The 17,560-nt window shown below is 39.7% G+C and overlaps 2 protein-coding genes across 2 annotated transcripts; both read right to left on the reverse strand.

Annotated features, from left to right (window-relative positions):
- Positions 1-167: 167 nt before the first annotated feature.
- On the reverse strand, positions 168-7,202 carry LOC120733892 (G protein-activated inward rectifier potassium channel 3-like). The gene is made up of 3 exons (XM_040032398.1): positions 6,704-7,202; positions 2,674-3,824; positions 168-2,198 (listed from the first exon to the last, which is right to left on the reverse strand). The coding sequence occupies exons 2-3, from the start codon at positions 3,797-3,799 to the stop codon at positions 2,002-2,004; spliced, it is 1,323 nt and encodes a 440-aa protein (XP_039888332.1). The 5' UTR covers positions 3,800-3,824; positions 6,704-7,202; the 3' UTR covers positions 168-2,001.
- Positions 7,203-7,792: 590 nt separating this feature from the next.
- zw10 (zw10 kinetochore protein) lies at positions 7,793-17,037 on the reverse strand. The gene is made up of 16 exons (XM_040032397.1): positions 16,821-17,037; positions 15,793-15,927; positions 15,573-15,671; positions 14,762-14,839; positions 13,454-13,613; positions 13,077-13,229; positions 12,601-12,798; positions 12,289-12,425; positions 12,013-12,195; positions 11,477-11,700; positions 11,148-11,219; positions 10,883-11,052; positions 10,495-10,625; positions 9,625-9,756; positions 9,245-9,447; positions 7,793-7,926 (listed from the first exon to the last, which is right to left on the reverse strand). The coding sequence occupies exons 1-16, from the start codon at positions 16,923-16,925 to the stop codon at positions 7,806-7,808; spliced, it is 2,301 nt and encodes a 766-aa protein (XP_039888331.1). The 5' UTR covers positions 16,926-17,037; the 3' UTR covers positions 7,793-7,805.
- Positions 17,038-17,560: the final 523 nt, after the last annotated feature.

Here is a 17,560-nt window from a genome sequence, read left to right on the forward strand (position 1 = left end):
ACTCTTGTGTAAAATATATGTATGATTATTATTTTTATTTTTTGCATATTGGTCACACTTAAATGTTTCAGATCATCAATTCAATTTTAATATTAATTTAATTTATTTAGGACAGTGCATGTTAATGAACATAAATGTAAAAAAATTACATGAATGTAAACATACCAGATTATAGCCAAGGGCTAATTTCCATCTGTTGTCCATAAAACATAAAGACAAAGTTAACTGGAGTAAACATAGCATGCAGTTTGTGAAGGGGATCCTGATAATAGTTTGGGAATGGTCAGAGAGGAGTCTTTCCAGGGTCTGACGTGGGAAGTCAGTGCCACAGGTCTGTAATCCCGGGGGCCGCTGTGACGTCTTCCACTCTGCGGGCTCAGATTCACCATGAACAGTTAATGAAAGACTCCTCAAAGCTGGGGGCACAGGCCTTGAGGACAAGGGGACTCACCCTGTCTGGTCGAGCAGACTTGCCTGAGTGGAGTCTTCTCTGTTCTCTTTGAACCTGGTCACGATGGAAAACGATAGGTGTGGGAGGGGTGTCAGGATTTTCTCAAGATTTTATGGTGCAATGTGTAGAGAGAAAGAGAGTGAGTGGCTTGGCAGTGGATTGCAGGCTAACTACAGGTAGGTCAGTGAGGGGGGGGGGGGGCATTTACTGCAGTGTCAAATCTGTTGAAAACAAATCCAACTCATGGGATCTGCCCTCACTCAGGTGCTGAGTCTGTAACTGGGCTATGACAGAGTGCTAATGTCAAATGCAGCAGTGGGGTTAGCAGAGGGAGGAACATAAACAGCCACCAAGATTACATGGGTAAAATCCCTGGGCAAATAATCCGGCCTGAGTCCAACAGCACACAGTTCAAAAATCACCAAACAACGGTGGACCTTTAAATTTAGATTTGCCATGCTACTCTTCTATTCACCTAGACAAGACCACAGACAAGTGACAGTGAGAGCAGGACATATGAAGCAATGTTGGTGAATCATTAGTAAAGAGGAACTGAGGGCAGCTATGAATAGGATGAAAGTGGAAAGCCGGATGGTCCAGATGACAACCTGTAGAGGTATGGAGATGTCTAGTAGAGCGAGCAATGGACTTTTTGACCAGACTGTTTAACAGAGAATGCCTGGATGAGGTCAGATACCCGGGGTCAGCCATCCAAACCAATGGAGAGGGGACAAGAAAGGTGAAAAAAAGAGTGCATGCAAGGTAGAATAGGTGGAGGCCGGTGTTAGGGGTGATTTGTGACAGAAGGATAGCAGCAGGAGTAAAGGGTAAGATTTACAAGATGGTAGTGAGACCTGCTATGATATATGGCTTGGAGCTGGTGTCACTGAGAAAAAGATAGGAGGCTGAACTGGAAGTGAGACAGCTGAAGATGTTAAACATTTTCATTGGGAGTGAGCAGAATGACAGGATTAGAAATGAGAATATCAGGGGGGCTGAGCAGTTTGGAGACAAAGTTAGAGGCAAGTCTGAGATGGTTTGGACAAATGCAGAAGAAGGGACAGTGGATATATTGGACAAAGGATGCTGAAAATGAGGAAGCGCACAGAGAAAATGCATGCATAGGGATTGGTGTGACAGAAAAGGATGCTATGGATAGGGTGAGATGGAGGATCCACTATGGTGCCCCCTAAAAGGAACAACTAAAAGATGAAGAACAAAAAAAGAGGATAAATTTTATTTTACTTGATTTGAAATAAATCAGACACCATGTTATGTCAAAACATACAACAAGGAAAACAACAGAAATTATGGCCTCCCTGAGATTTATATTCATTAATATGATTGTCATTACTTCAGAGAATGTCACAGCTGGTGTACAAAAAGAGGTATGAAAGCCATTTTTGTCTTTAAAATTTAATAGATCATTAAAAATTACTCGGTTCACCTACTTATATAGCAAAATAATTAACTTTCCACATCAAGAAACTAGATAAAATTACTACAACTGCAGATTCTTAGTTTCCACAAATAAGACCTATTTTCAGTTTCTAAAATATAGATTCCTCATCCTTTGCATGGCTTCTGTTTCTTGCACTGAGTGGAGACATTTCGACTTCAAAGGTTTTGTCAAACGCACTGCAGTCCACGAGGAATGCTCCTTTTTCCAGGGAAATGCACGAAGCAAATCGGTGACCCCACAGAATCTCATCCTGTGTGTAGGATGTCCTTGCCTGGCATGTCATACCTGCAGAAAAGCATCAGCGGGTTAGGAACCGGTCACTTTATTGGAAAAAGATCCAACAGATTTTATCAGGACATAACTTTATTGTGTGCAAGTTTACATGAAAGCACATCTTTTTCTCTGCATTTATGCACTTTAGCCAGCACTGAGCCATAAGAATAAAGTTTTTTTTATAAACACAAATTTATTAATATTTTAGATGGTGAACAGTAACAGTAACCTTTTTCTTAGTTGGTTTCAGTTTGCCAACCACTCAAACAACGGCAAAAAACTACCACAAAGCAGCTTTATGAAGATCTATGCTACTGTACGTGTTACTGTAACATTGCAAAACAACCAGTAAACATCACAACAAGCAATAAAATCCCAGTTTAATAATAACACACATACTTAGCTCTTTTCAAAAATGACAAACATGCAAAGTTGTAAACGTAGCTGTATCCGTATTAAACAGCACAAGCACCACATTTCTACAAACCTGATGCCTCCACAATGCCTTCCAGGATAACGATAATCTCCAGTGTCTCCCTCTTCAAGCGCTTGGCCCCCACCTCCCAGAAGGGACTACTGTCATTGATGATATGGGCAATGGTTTGGGGCTCTACCAGGAGAAGCCTGTCTCCTCCAGTGTCATAGCCCAGATTGATCTCTGTCTGCTCCAGTGGGATGAACTCTCCCTCCTTGGTCTGCCTGGATTTGATCAGCTTGGCTCGGATCTTGGCGTCCACCATGTGGCTCTCTCGAAGGTCACCTATGCGGAAGAGCAAGCAAAGCTTCTCGTCACGCTCGCAGATGACGCAGTGTTTGCTGAAGATCAGTGTCTGGGCCCTCTGCTGTGGTCGGGAGATTTTAACGAACATACAGCCCACCATCACGGCATCGATAATGGAGCCGGTGATGGACTGGACCATCAGGATCACCACACCCTCAGGACAATTAGCTGTTACCCTCCTGGTGCCGTACCCAATAGTCCTCTGGGTCTCCAGAGATAGCAGCAGGGCTGCGAGGTAGCTGTCCACATTTTCAAAGCATGCCTGCCACTGGGAGTCGTGGACGTGTGCAATGTCGTCACGTAGCCAAGCATCTAAGAAGTAGATTGCACCAAAGGACATCCATGTGAGGATGTAACAGGCAGTGAAGACGAGAAGGAACCAGAGATATTTAAGATCTACTAATGTGGTGAAAATATCTGAAATGAAGCGACTCTTGTCTTTAATGTGTCCCAGATTAACCCTGCACTTGCCGTCCTTGGTGACGTAACGCTGGCGCTGATTGTTGGTAGTGACACATAGAGGCTGCTCGTCTCCCAGCAGCTTGCAGCGCCTCCTGAAGCTCTTTGCACTCTGCCGCTTCTCTGTTGGAGAGAGAGCAATGTTGCCCCTGAAGGTTGATTGCCATTGAGAGCTCAAACGTTTAAAGTGTTTGTTACGATGCACGTGCAGAGATTTCAAGGTGTCTTCTACTGATTCTAGAGGAGTTTCTTGGATGACGTCCTGTTGATGAACCTCATGCTCAGCTGGAGCGAACACCTGAGAGGAACTCTCAGGTGGACACTGAGGCCCCTCTTGGGATGGTGGGGGTGACGAGCAGTTAGTGATCATCATGGATCAAAGTGAATTTATCTGCAACCTGAAATTGCAGAAAATATTACATAATATTCACAATATTCCAAAAATATTGCAGAAAAATGTGGATATGGATGATGCGATGTGGCCAACAATGATTCAACATTGCACACAGTTCATGCTTTATTGTCGGGGAGAGTGAGTAAACCAATGGCTCTAGTCGTGTAGACGTTCAGAAACCAAACCAAGCATCATAGTGAAAAAGACATGACATGGTTGTTGGCTGAAACCACGGGCACGAGTGTCACAGACAGAGCACTGAGGTCAGAAAGCATTTAGTCAAAGTTTACACAGGATTTGTTACAACAATCTTTTAATACTTACAAACAGATAAGTAGGTTACTGAAAATGTTCATGTAGGTATTTTTTTTAAACCAACAAGAAAGTAACTATTAGTCTTTACTGGCACGATAGATAAATAAAACATGACTCAGTGTCGGAGCTACATTTTAAACAGGGCACAAACAGGTTGTTTGGAAAAAGAAAGGAATCGGTTTTCAGTAGCAGCAACATTTCTTCTAGTACTTCCTTAACAGCATTTTCCACAGGAGACACTTTGGCATGTCACAGTAAGAAAAAGTAATGGGTAAATGGTTAAGTAAAAGGGGTATTGAACTTAATGGATCCCTGTCACACTGTCAAGTCATAGTATGAGACTGGGACACAAAATTAATTGTTAACATTAAGTGTTTGAATTGCATTAATAAGCGTGCAGTGATGCAAATGTCTACATTGGTGAGGTTACATATCCACCTCTGACTGGCTGACAAATGTATTCAGTGCAACACGTGCAGTATATTAACTTTTCACTTTGTGTATGTCGTGAAAAGTTCTCACCCCTGAACTTGTGCACTTCTTAGAAGTCTAACTTCCATTCTAAAGTAATTTAAATTAATTTAAAACAACAATCAAAATAATAAATCTGGTTCTTGTCATCCTTTTACTGAATAGAGAGAACACGACTCAGTCAAACTATTTATAATTATTTTATTTAATCATCTTCCGGAAGAGAGAGACATGCACAGCCCAAAGCCATTTTGCAGATCTCTAGCGTTAGAAACCAAAAATGGTTTGTGTTATTTTGGTCCTTTACACGTCACACATAGTTTCGATAAAAACAACTCCTTCTGTGTTACTTAGTTCCTACTTAGTTCTGTCTGGTTTCCTGTATATGCCTCTGCAGCTCTGCACTAAACTTCCTGTTTTTCAGTCTGGCTGAGCACTTGGTTTATGAGTCAAAGCTGGCCTTGCTTTACAGGCCTTTATTATTAAAATACATTAATCAATATAATCTAAAAAAAAAAGGACTAAGAACATATATTTATTCTTTAACTATGTATTTACTTATTCATGCTGCCAGGTCATCCTCTATTTATATTCAGGTGATTCACGAGGTGACCTCAGATTCAGATCAGCATAACAGCAGGTTTCATCTGTCTGAAGTGGGCTGATCAGTCACCGCTGCAACTTGTTGCACATGCAGGGCTTGTCCTAATCCTTAAAATTAATCTGAACTACACCAAAGAATACAAAGGATTTGAAAAGATTACCAACTGTATTTGCCTGAAGGCTTAAATCTAGAAAGTAGTGTCCAGATGTGGCCAAAATTAATCTTGACTACATGTGTGCCCCATCTGTGTAATACATTTACAACTACCAAGCAACATGAGTCAGGGAGACAGGATTTTACTACAAGGAAACATTCCAAAACAAATAACAACTTACAATCTTAAATCTTTTTAGCCCATTTATGCTTTAGAGTTGCTTAAGGATTTTGAGCAACTAGTAGCTGTTTGTAGATGAGGGTGTCGCATATCTCACGTGTTGTATTGATAATATAAACACACCTAGCAAGATTTTTGTTTTAAAAATAAGCATCAGCCATATGTGATAATTGTCAAATAAGATGTAGTCTATAAATAAAAAGTAAACTATTATAAAATATAGTAGTTTATATAGTTTAACAATGATAAAAAAAAATACTGTGTTACAATAGCCAGTTACAATCAATATAATTTAATATGAAGCTTAATTATGAACTCAGTCCAGACATTTTGTAAGGTGCAACAGTATAAACAAATATGGTGGTAATACAGATTGATATTCAATTAGTATTATCTTCTACAACTTTGTAACTTTAGAGGTTTTATATAAACAATAGTCATTTCCATTCATGTTGAACTGCTGTGGGTGGGTTTTAGTCTTTTTTTTCTTCCTTTTTTGTTTCATTTTCAATGTAACCAGTCCTTGTGATGTTTTTTGTAACTATATTTACAATAAGTTAATACTTGGTCAAAAAATATTTTGAGTAAAAAAAATTACATTGCCAAATATTCCATGTTATGCTAAGCTGACCTGATTGGGGCACTCAGACTGACTGCTACTCCAGGCAACGAAAACCTGAAGTAAGTCGACAAGTACAGTATGCATGTATTTTTAAATTTTTAATGAGTTATTTCCAGGATATTCATTGGAAAGTAGAATATGTAGCGCAGTTTAATCAATAAGGGTACTGGCAGAAAATAATTCACCCACATTAGACTGTTTTTTTGTTGTTGGTTTTGACAGGTAATCTTTGATGTTTCCCTCAATTTTCACTTCTTTTTTTTTTTCTTTTTTTTACATTTTCCATATCCAATCAATCAGTTAACCAAATTAATCCAAATGTATCATTAGGAATAAAAAATAATTTAATTTAGATTCCTGTGAAAACAAGCATTACATAAATACCACACAACAATGTATCTGTGTTTTCTATTGCTTAAAATACAGGACAAGTAACTGAGTAAGTTTAGATAAAGAAAGCAAAGACAGTATTAATGTCTTATAGACTGAGTTCACATGTTCAGATTTATTTACTGAAAACGTGAAAACCCCACATACCTCTGCAAAGCATGTCTTAAGATGAACGCTGCTGCTGGTATAATGTAACTTCCTTCAGCTCATCGGGGTAATCAAATGGAGGAGGAGAGAGTTTAGAGTGAAGAGCTGCTGCTGTGGAGCTATGCAGCTGTTTGTCTCCTCCCCCTCAATCGTTCAGAGCACAAACACTGACAATGTTTTTTTCATTCTTACAGTCTGCTTTCACAAACCTAATATGATTCACGGTGCATTCAAAAGCCCGCAACAGTTTTTGGAACATTTCAGCCCAGATACTCTCACCCTAGTCAGATAATTTAATCAGCCCTGAACATAATAAAACCTGGGTGTATACAGTTTTCTTTAACTTTTGTAAAGCGATTTGTTGAAATGATGCTGGAAAAAGTTCCACAAAAGCATGGACACTTAAGGCTGTTTTATAGGTCATCTATCAGTGGTGGCAGCTGTAAATGAAACACAGACCCGACCGAATACAATACAGGGATCAAATTAACGAATGGAACTTACAAAAATAAGCTGCTACTGTATTCTCTGCATACTGAGCATTGTGAAGTTGTATGATGGCAAGACCCATCACCAAGAACACTCATCATTTCTATTCATCAAGAACAGCCTGGACAAGGTCTCGAAAAAAATTGAGTGTTTTGGTTTATTTGGATAAGTTATATCAGAACACACAGACACACATGGAAAAATTCAGTTTCACTGCTCGAACAAGATAATTTGCAATACTAAGTCCAAGGTCCAGAGCAGGTCTTTCACAACATAATGGTCCTTTAGAGGCGCTTAGGTTCAAACAAATAAACTCCTGAAATCACATCAGTAAGTTTGATTAATGAAGTGCAGCAAAGTTACCCTGAATACGGCATCATGTGTCAATGGAGGGCAAGGTTCTGGTTACACCTCAGGGGGCTGGGGAGTAATAAATCCCCAGTGACAACACCTCAACCATTTCTGTGATGAGCTGTTCAGCCTGTATACATGTAAATGTTTATATTTTATGCAAATAACAGAAAATAGAAATGAATAAAGGCAAAGAGTCCTTATTTTCCACAGTGGAAAAGTGCTGTAGTATCTTGTTGGGATTTTTTCTCTTTCCAAGAATCTATTTGATTTTGGCCAAAGCTGCAGCTCTCCTCTCCGTATTCTGAAACAAAGCTCGGACCAGATTCTTCACCTCTGAACTCGAGAACTCCAAAGCCAGCGGACCTTTACTGTCAGCCCACCTATGGAGACGAATCAGAGACAAGTCAGACAGCCACACAAAAGAAAAGAGATATAGTAAGATACTTAGATCTTCCAGTCAAAGACTATTAATGGTCCCACAAAGTCATTTTAAGACCAGGGGGGATAAATCCTTTAGAACTGTGGCCCCCTCCAGCTTTAAGAAGCAGCTGAAGACTCATTTATTCAGACTGGTTTAACTAGTTTTAGGCAGTATGATGTTTTATGTATGCTGTTATACATATTATGGCTATGTTCACACTGCAGGCAAAAGCGCATCAAATCCGATTTTTTTGACCCTATGTGACCCATATCCGAGCATGGTATGACAGTGTGAACGGCACAAATCCGATATTTTCAAATCCGATCTGGGTCACTTTCGTATGTGGTACTGAATCCGATACATATCCGATGTTTCAGAAAGCGACTGCTGTGTGAATGATCAAGTCGCATTAAATCCGTCTTTTACGTCACTGACACAAAACAGACGCCAATTATCAGCGCCGGAGAAGCGCCCGATAAGACATCGCGAACGCTTCCTGGCCATCCGGTGAAACTGCTGGGAAGACAACGTTGGAGAAACGTGACAAACGTTTATTTGTACTGCATAATCTGCAGATTCTGACAAAAATCTGCAACTATCCTTTGAAGCACCGCTCCTCTCTAAAACAGCTATAACGATAATTATTAGGTTATTTACATTATTATGTAAATAACAAAATAGCTTAAAGCAAAAAATTGGGAAACGTAAAGTCTTTATATTAAGGGCCATCAGTCAAACAATACTGTTTGCTCTGGTCTAAACAGAGCGCGTTGTGTGTGACATCTTCTTTTGCGCATGCGGGCCGCTTTGAGCGTTCACACTAGAGCGCGTTTGCTGTCGCATTTTATTTGTAGTGTGAACGAGCAGACAAAAAAAAATCGGATTTGATCAAAAAATCGGAATTGAGCATTAAGACCTGCAGTGTGAACGTAGCCTATGTTTTTATCTTCTGTGCTTTTTTTTTTTTTTATGCCAGTTTTTAATGTAAAGCACTCTGTGGATTATTTTCCTCCCCCCATGACAGGTACTGGATAAATAAATACATAAATAAATAAATATGCATGCATGTAAAAGCAGACTTATAAAAATTTATCAATGGAGAAATATCACTGTAAATTCCTACATACTAACTTTTCTTTTATAGCTATAAAAATATGACACCGTCACACTTACAAACAAGCCATTAATTTAAAGGCTGAATGGATTAAAAGTAATGACAAGCCACTGTTACACCACACCTTTATGTTATTTTCTGTGTTGTGAAGTTTCTTTCTTACCTGTCAACGATCTCCTGCAGATTGGCCTGCAGCACGATGACGAGCTCCTTGAAGGTGCCCCACTTCTTCACATAGAGGGGCACTTCCTCCTGATATTTCTTATTCTTCTTTTCCTCAGCCAGAGGGATAAAGACCAGCGGGCCTTCATCAATTATAGTTTGGCACAAAGTCTGGAGATGGTTCCCATCCTCAGAGGAAATGTCCTATAGTGACAAATACAATCCTTATTAAAGATTAAATATGTCAACTCCGAGCATGTAACACAGCATCCTAGTATTAGAACCTGAATTTCATATTTCATCAACCAAAGACAGCATCTTATTAGGGCTTTATTATGACAAATGTTTATTTGCTTTAACTTTAATTTCAGTAACGCAAACCTCTAGCATCATGACTTTGGCAGTAACTTCTGTGATGGCTGTGTTGAGGAGGTTGCCCATGGCTTTACAATAGATGCTGACCGGAAGGACATCCTGCCAGACTGTACCCAACTGCTTCAACTGATGAATAACCTACAATCAAACAAACAGATGAGTGGAGCATGAGTAAAAAGCACTGCACAGCCTAAAGGGTGAAAATGGACTAACATGTATGTAGTGCTTTCCTAGTCTTACTGACCACTCAAAGGACTTTGAATGGATATTTACATTATACTCATTAACTATTTAATAAGGATATCAATTAAGAAAGCATTTCAGCTGCCCCTCGTGTGGCTCTGATGGAATTGATCCCCCCATTTAGACACCCCCATTTACCACAGTCTTTGAAAAGCCTTATTGGAAGGTGTAACTTAACCTCATACGCCTCTTTTCCACTAGCACCTATCTGGCTCAACTCGACTCTTAGTGTTTTCTATCAGTTGGTACTACCTGGCACCGGGTACTTTTTAGTACCACTCGGCCGGCCAGGGTTCCAAGCACCCAAGAGTCGAGCCGAATGGCTCTCTTTTTCCTTAAGCCAAAGACCCAGCAGCAGACATTCCTCAGTGTCCTCCATTGTTGTGTTGCATTTGTGTCACATACAAATAATGTCACGGGCCTCCTTGCTCTAATGACCCCAGCTACACTGAGGTTATACTCAATTATAGTTCTTAAACTACAAAACCGAGTTTAGTCGAGTAAGAACAAGTGGAAAAGAGGCCTGATCATGATATACTTCTTTTCAAACCTTCTTCTAACAACAGTGCTAACCACCACATCAGCTTGGTGCCCAAACTCTTTTTCCTATAATGAGCATTTCTCCCCACTCACCTGCCGTACTGCTTTGCTAGCTGCAGTGTAGTTATCTTCATCATCCAGGTTGCAGAAATTGTGAGCAGTGGAAAGTCGCTCCAGCAGTTCGGCTCTCTGAACATTCAGCTGGGCTAAGAAGCATTGGGCACCTGCAAGAAAAAGAACAAAAAGGGATAAATGTTTTTGGAGAGATAAGTGTGCTCATATTTCAAAGCAAACTGTAGATTGAACGTTGGTCCTTGGTAGGAAACCTTTGCCCCGATTTTGCCATAAAACCCCTTTCTCTCTTTGGTCCAGTGTGACAGAAACTTGAAATCAAATCTTGAGTATCTGAATCATTAATAATTTGCATCTGGCAACAACAGAGGGCAGTTCATAGTACGACAATTCATGACAGAATGCTTACCCAGTTTCCTGAATCCTGGCACCATGTCAACAAAAGTTGCGACGCCCTCGCTGAGAGGCTGCGGCAGGTGGTTTCTGAAATGGTGACCCAGGGTGAGTAGATGATGGGCCAGGTACATGCAGTTGTTGTGCTGGATGGCAGCTAGGTGAGGAAATTTGAGCAGGTTTTCCCTGAGTAACAGAGAAACAACAGTTACTCATTTACATTTTCGCAATACATGTACTGCTTTTGTCCCTCACATGTTATGTGATGGAAACAGCCTTACTTGTGGTACGTTGGCACAACATCGTAGAACAGCTGGAAAATGTTTCTCACAGTGAAGAAGAGCTGCAAAGCACTGCAAAGAAGAACAGAACAGTTTTCAAATTGAGTGCGTAAAGAATCAACCTTCCCCGTGCAGTGTAAAGTCTATATATATAAATAAAAGGATATTTTGACCCATTTTGGACAGAGGTATTGAAATCACTTTGAAACTGCAACAGCTAAGGGACAGTCTTAGATTTCTCATTGTAGAAAAGCACAGAAGGATTATTATCAGGACTCAAGCATACATCAACACAAAACACAGTGAGCTCTCTCAGAACTGTAACAGACCTTTGTGTTGAGCTCCCAACAGCTTCACACAGAGTGTCGAGTGCCAGCTCCATCAGCTGCTGCACTGACTCACTGATGCGACAGGCTGGCAGCCTCAGACTCCACGCAGACAGCTGCTTTGAGTTCTCCATTGTCACCTCCTCCTTTAAGCTCTCTGGCTTGACCTTGCCCTCTGAACTTGGAGCTGGCAGCTTGGGGAGGCGAAGTTTTGAGTCTGGTGTGATCTATTACATAAAGTTTGCAAGAAGGAAATAATTTGCAGCAGGGGTAATTACAAGCGTAATCACACATGCATGTAATTTTGTACAACTCCAGTGGAATAGTTATTTAAATACATCTTCACACAACAGTTTTTGTAGCATATTTAGGAGGCGGCCTGATGAAAACCATTTAATGATTTTTACACAAAGATCTTAAAAGGATAAGGAAAACTTCACAATATTAGCTAAAAATACAACATAATTCCTTTTTTGACATTCTGTGGAATGTTTTTCACATTATGATAAGAGAACACTCAGACACTCAGCCTCACATACTTTGACTGTGTTATGCATCTTTGAGGTCATGAGTTTACGGGCTGCTACAATGACGTCCTTGCACTTCTTGCTGGCAAAATGACAGTTAACATCTCTGGCATATTTGAGCAGGTCTGTGGAATCACCCTGCAGATACTCCATCTCCTTTAGAGACTTCTCGAACTCCTCTGTTTCCTTTATCACCTTCAACACAAAAAGAGAACAAATACATAGTAAAAATTTAGTTGCGTGTATTATAATATTATTATACTAGACAAAGAGCTGTTAGGTCCATACAGTGTTGTATTTCTCCAGCTGGCTGCTGTTGGTGGGGATGGAGTGCACCAAGCACTCATGTATGATGGCGTGGGACATTTCCTCCCAAATCAGCTCCCCCAAGATAGCGGACAACTTTTTATCACCAATCGACACGTCTGGAAAATAATAAACAAGTGACTTGCCTCTTCAACAAGACTCAGATGCAATATTTCAGGTTAGCATGGATAATTTCTCCTCATATTCAGTCTGTCATTGCTTTCTATGTAATGACCCCAAAAGATGTAAAACCCAGTATGTATTTTACAACCAGTACGTGCAGCCATACTGTACCTAGGAGGTGTGAATGAAGCGTCTTGAGCACCAGCAGCAGCTTGTTGTAGACCTTTGAAGGTGCGCATCGCTCCTCGTCGCTCTCCTCCAAACACTGCAGGGCCAGGGTGGTTCCCTCACCCTGCTGCTCAGTCACTCTCACAGACAGAGACGCGTACATCACCAACGGCTTCAACATGTTCTTCAAAAGCACCTGACCTGAATATCAACAGAAAGCATAAGTGAGCGGGGTTCTGACCTCAGGTACATTGTGCTTCAGAGCTAAATAGATTAACCTGGCTGACTCACTTGAGAAACATCTTTAACAAGGAAAATTATGTTATAAAAACTGCAGCGCTGTACCACAAATATGGTATAGAACAGTCACACATTTATCATAAATATTTTAAATGAAATAAAGTACATACAAGGTATTATACACATTTTAAAAGGACACAAAAGCACTGCTGCTTTATGGCGGTGCTGCTTCTTCTTACTGAAGAGTTTGATCTTGTGCTGAAGGTCTCCCTGGATGGCCAGAGCTTGCAGGACAGAGCTCAGTAGTGCAGGTGGTTTCAGTTCGCCATCCTTACTGCAAGCACTGCTCAGTTTCAGCTCCACCTTCAAGAAAGACATTTCCCCTGCAGGCTCTGGGAACACACACCCAAAAGCTACAGCTCAAGTATACTTTAAGATTATCTTATAAAATCTAACTAATGTGTTCAAGCCTGTTGGGCACAATCGTGGATAACGTTCTCACCTGGAAAAAGGTGAGAGCTAGTTAGCAATAGAGCTTGGCTTATTTATTTAGCACATGAAATGTGGAAAAGAGCTCACACAAAGAGTGGTACCCTGTTCTTTTAGGATGTCTTACCCTTTGTGGATGGTAACTTCCAGATGACGAGGCGCTTCCATTCATCTCCCAGGTGGTAAATGAGGTTCTCTCTCTGCACTGTCAACTCAGAGCTGAGAGCACTGAGGAGCGGCAGCTCAGAAGTCTTCCAGCGCTTCAGTGACCCCACACTTTTCCTTGCCTTCAATAAAAATATGACCCATGAATTAGTCTGTTTATGTCCACTCAGCTACCGAGAGAAAGCATCTTACACAGGCAACAGGACAACAACTGTGGAACAGTAACCAGGTCACTTTAGGGCAACAGTTCCCCTCTTCTTCATTTAAAAGAGTCACATGTACACAGGAGGCATTCCAGCCATCTTTTTCAGTCTATTTAACACAGTTGTCTGGGGTTCTCTTTTTGTATAACTGAACAGCATTGTTAGTGCAGCATATCTGGTCACAGTAACTGACACACACACAGACCCCAAAGGAACTAAAAAAAATCTTTTAACAATGCCTCATCTTTACTGACACAGTCATGCCTTTTGTTTTTCAGCTGTACTTCACTTAGCTTAAAGCCACTGTATAGGCTCACTGGGATGAATTGCACATTGGATTAGTTATGTCACAAAAATGCCATTGAGTGAAAAGGCCAAACATAGCTACCTCTGTTTGAATTAACTACAAACAGCATACAACACTGACTGGCAGTGCTTTGTTCTTTTTTGGAACAGCTTTTATTATAATCACATTTATTTCAGATATATTGTAAGTGAACTTTCTGTGGAAGCAGGTAAATATGATTAAGTCATTACACCAGTTTTCAGTCACCCTCTGCTTTTTTCACCTCCACATTTTGTATCACTAAATATTTTAACTTGTTTTTGAAACATTAAAACAAATTTCTGTTTATCAAAATGAAAGGAAATGAAAGAACTTGTTAAGTAAGGTAACACAGACTTATTACCTTAACAGTAAGTAGAATAAATTAAATAGTACTGGACTGATGGTTAATGATTGCCTTTCTAGTAAGTTGAGCACTCAAAAAGTCTCAGAAGCTCACATTTATCTATGCTTAAGCACTTTCTAACATTCACACGCACATTCAAACTCCAGTGGATGTTATTCACAACTCAAGGTTTGGGATCTTGCTCAAGGACACTTTGGCATGCGAACTGGAGGAGTCCGCGACTGAACCTCTAACCTGCTTTACCACCTAACCTGGGGCTCATGTGTGCAGTCACCTTAAAAAGACAAATTTCTGAGGCAGATAAATGCTGGTTTAGCGCTGAGTATTGTTTAAAGTAACCTAAGGCTGTGTGGACATGAATGAAGCAGCTCTTACCCTTTCCAGCCGGTTGGCAGCATCCACATACTTCTTCTCCAGTAAAGCCTTGTTGAATTCTTCCATTGCACTGTGAAACTGAGTCACACGGCAGATACGTCAGTCACAGAAACATCTATACCGCCTTACAAACAAACAAACAAACAAACAAAAACCACACACACGCACACAAAAAACTGGATCTTTGCTAATAAAACATTTTGTCAAGTGACAGAAAAGCTGGCCAGTTCACCCTATTTTTCAGGATAATTTACAATCATAACTCATTGTTATTATTTTTATCATTATTGTTGTTGTTGTTATATGAAAATACATTAAAAACAAAAAAACTACATAGAAAAACAGAACACACAAATTCTCAAAAAATATAAACACAAAACATACAAGAGAATTAAAAACGAACATACATGCAATTAAAAACCGATAAGAGATGATTAAAGGATCACGAAAAGAACACAAACGAGAGAAGAAGAGACGCTATCACATCAAAGCAAATAATTTAAAATGTGTTTTCCGAAGTTTCATGAGGAAAAATTGATTTTGCAAGTCTCAGCTCGTCATGCAGGATTGTTCCATGCCAAGGGGTCCTATTACATTTAAGTGATGCTAAAACTAGTAAGAATATGAACTTCTGCATTTTGAAACAGTTGGTGTGCTTTTCTCTTTATATTTAAAAAAAAAAAAAAAGAACAGTAGTAAAGTATCCCAGAGCAATAGAGACGTTTATTATGGGAGCTGTTTGGAGAAAGGACTGGTTGGAAGCATCCATGCAATTATTTGACTTTAATATAAAAACTCAAGAATAGTGTACCTCTTTTAGGTGTCCAAGCATTGTTATGATGACGGTATTTTTCTCCAGCTGTTGCTTCAGCTTTGTATATTCAGCCACGGCTACATGGACGTTCTGCACCTACGTCCACATCAACAAATACTTTAAAAGCATGCTACTAAGTTATACCACAAGAAAAACCTACTTCATGAAACAGAATGAGACCTGGTTCAACTTTCACTTTAAACAATTTCATACATACTTCATTCTCAATGCAGTTTTTTAGAGTGTCCATTTCTTTGGAGACTGCATCAACCTGTAACATCAGCTCCTCTGATGACTGGAGACTGGGCAGGAAATCGTTGTATCGCTTATTTATCATGTCGCACACCTCTTCCTGGAGAAAACACATAAAGACAAACAAGTCATTTATTTCATAATAATAATAATTATGAGACAACCATTTAACTTTTACTCATCTATAACCTGCTGAATAAGCTCAGATAGCACATTTTTGAAGTTTCTTAACGATCACAATTATTTGTGTGTTGTTGAAAATAAGCCTGAGGCTTAGTGTGTAGTGTAACTCCTAATAAACTATCAAAACACACAACAGTTGATATAAATACACTATGGTGGAAATCATGCAAAACCCAAATAAGAGCAGTTAAATTAATTTAATGCGGCAGACAAACGTGGAAGAAGGCTGTCAGAGCTGGCTAAAACTTTAACAGGTGTCCTGAAATCCTGTTAACTACAGCCTATTTATTACTATAAGTAAAGATATTAGACCAAAAAAAAAAAAAGATCAGCTGGCGATAACTAGTCACCTGGTGTTTGTATCACCTACGATGCCCAGCCAGAAACATTAAGCCTGTTTAACCAGGGCACGGCAACTCACATCATTCATTATAAGATCTACATCAGACCAAAAGTCGTCTCTAAATCTAGAGAAAGCATAACTTATTTCTTAAGCTTACACACCTCCTCCCGTTGTACAGTAATATTTACAAGCCACGTAACCTAGGTGTCAGTACTGAGTCTGTACCACAGATAGCTTAGTCCAAATCTTGCTAAACAAACGAAGTTAACTCGCTTTGAGCTTTACTGACAGTCTGCATGTATTATCAGATTTTCTGGTTAATTTCTACATGCAGCTGAGTGTAACTTCAGGTAGTAAAGTTAAAGCAATGACGGGGACCTAACAGTAAACCCGCTAACAGCTAAGAGTTGGTTCAAACTTTGCGTAGCGCGACGTTAGCTGATGCTATGACGCTAGTCGGTGGTTACCTTTGTGTCCTCCACTTTTCGCGACATCTTGCTTATTTTGCCAGACAGATCCTCCTTCTCCAGTTTGCCAGAGCTGGCTAGAACTTCAGTCACAAACGACGCCATGCTTTTTAGTAACGTTATATTGTCCTAGCAAAACTGTGACTGGTCAGCACAACAGCAGCAGCTCAGGACCCGCCGACCGCTCTGATTGGTCCTCACTGTCGTCTTTGATTACGCCTGCAAACTGCTGCGAGATCAAACCACTACCGCCCCCAGGTGTTCCCGCAGGGTAGATGTAAATATTTTGGGGAAAAAAGAGAAGAAGCTGACGCAAAAAGACAGTCATAAAAAAATCTTGTTAGTCTTTCATCATTTTTAAATTAATCTTTAATCTTTTCTCGTTTTAATTTTATTAAACTTTTTAAACGGTTTTAAACAATTTTAATTGTTTAAAACATATATAAAATACACACAAAAATACTGTCTGAAGCTCAAATTGTCTGGTTTATATGTGGAAATTTTGACTCGATTTTAACTTTATTTTATCCATGTCTTGTTTTCTTTTTCATTTACCTTTGGTCAATGAGCTGGTTTCAGTTTTTGTGCAAATGTACTGTTTATAAAGTTGGGGGATCCTGCAGTCAGGTGAGACTGAAAAAGTCACTTGGATGAGTGACGAAACGTTTCTCCTATTGAAAACGCTACGTCCAGATCAACAATTGTTTTGTTTCTTTAATTACCCTGCAAATTTTATTTGA

Source organism: Simochromis diagramma, unplaced genomic scaffold (assembly GCF_900408965.1).
Source record: "Simochromis diagramma unplaced genomic scaffold, fSimDia1.1 OVJJ01000216.1, whole genome shotgun sequence".
NCBI lineage: Eukaryota > Metazoa > Chordata > Actinopteri > Cichliformes > Cichlidae > Simochromis > Simochromis diagramma.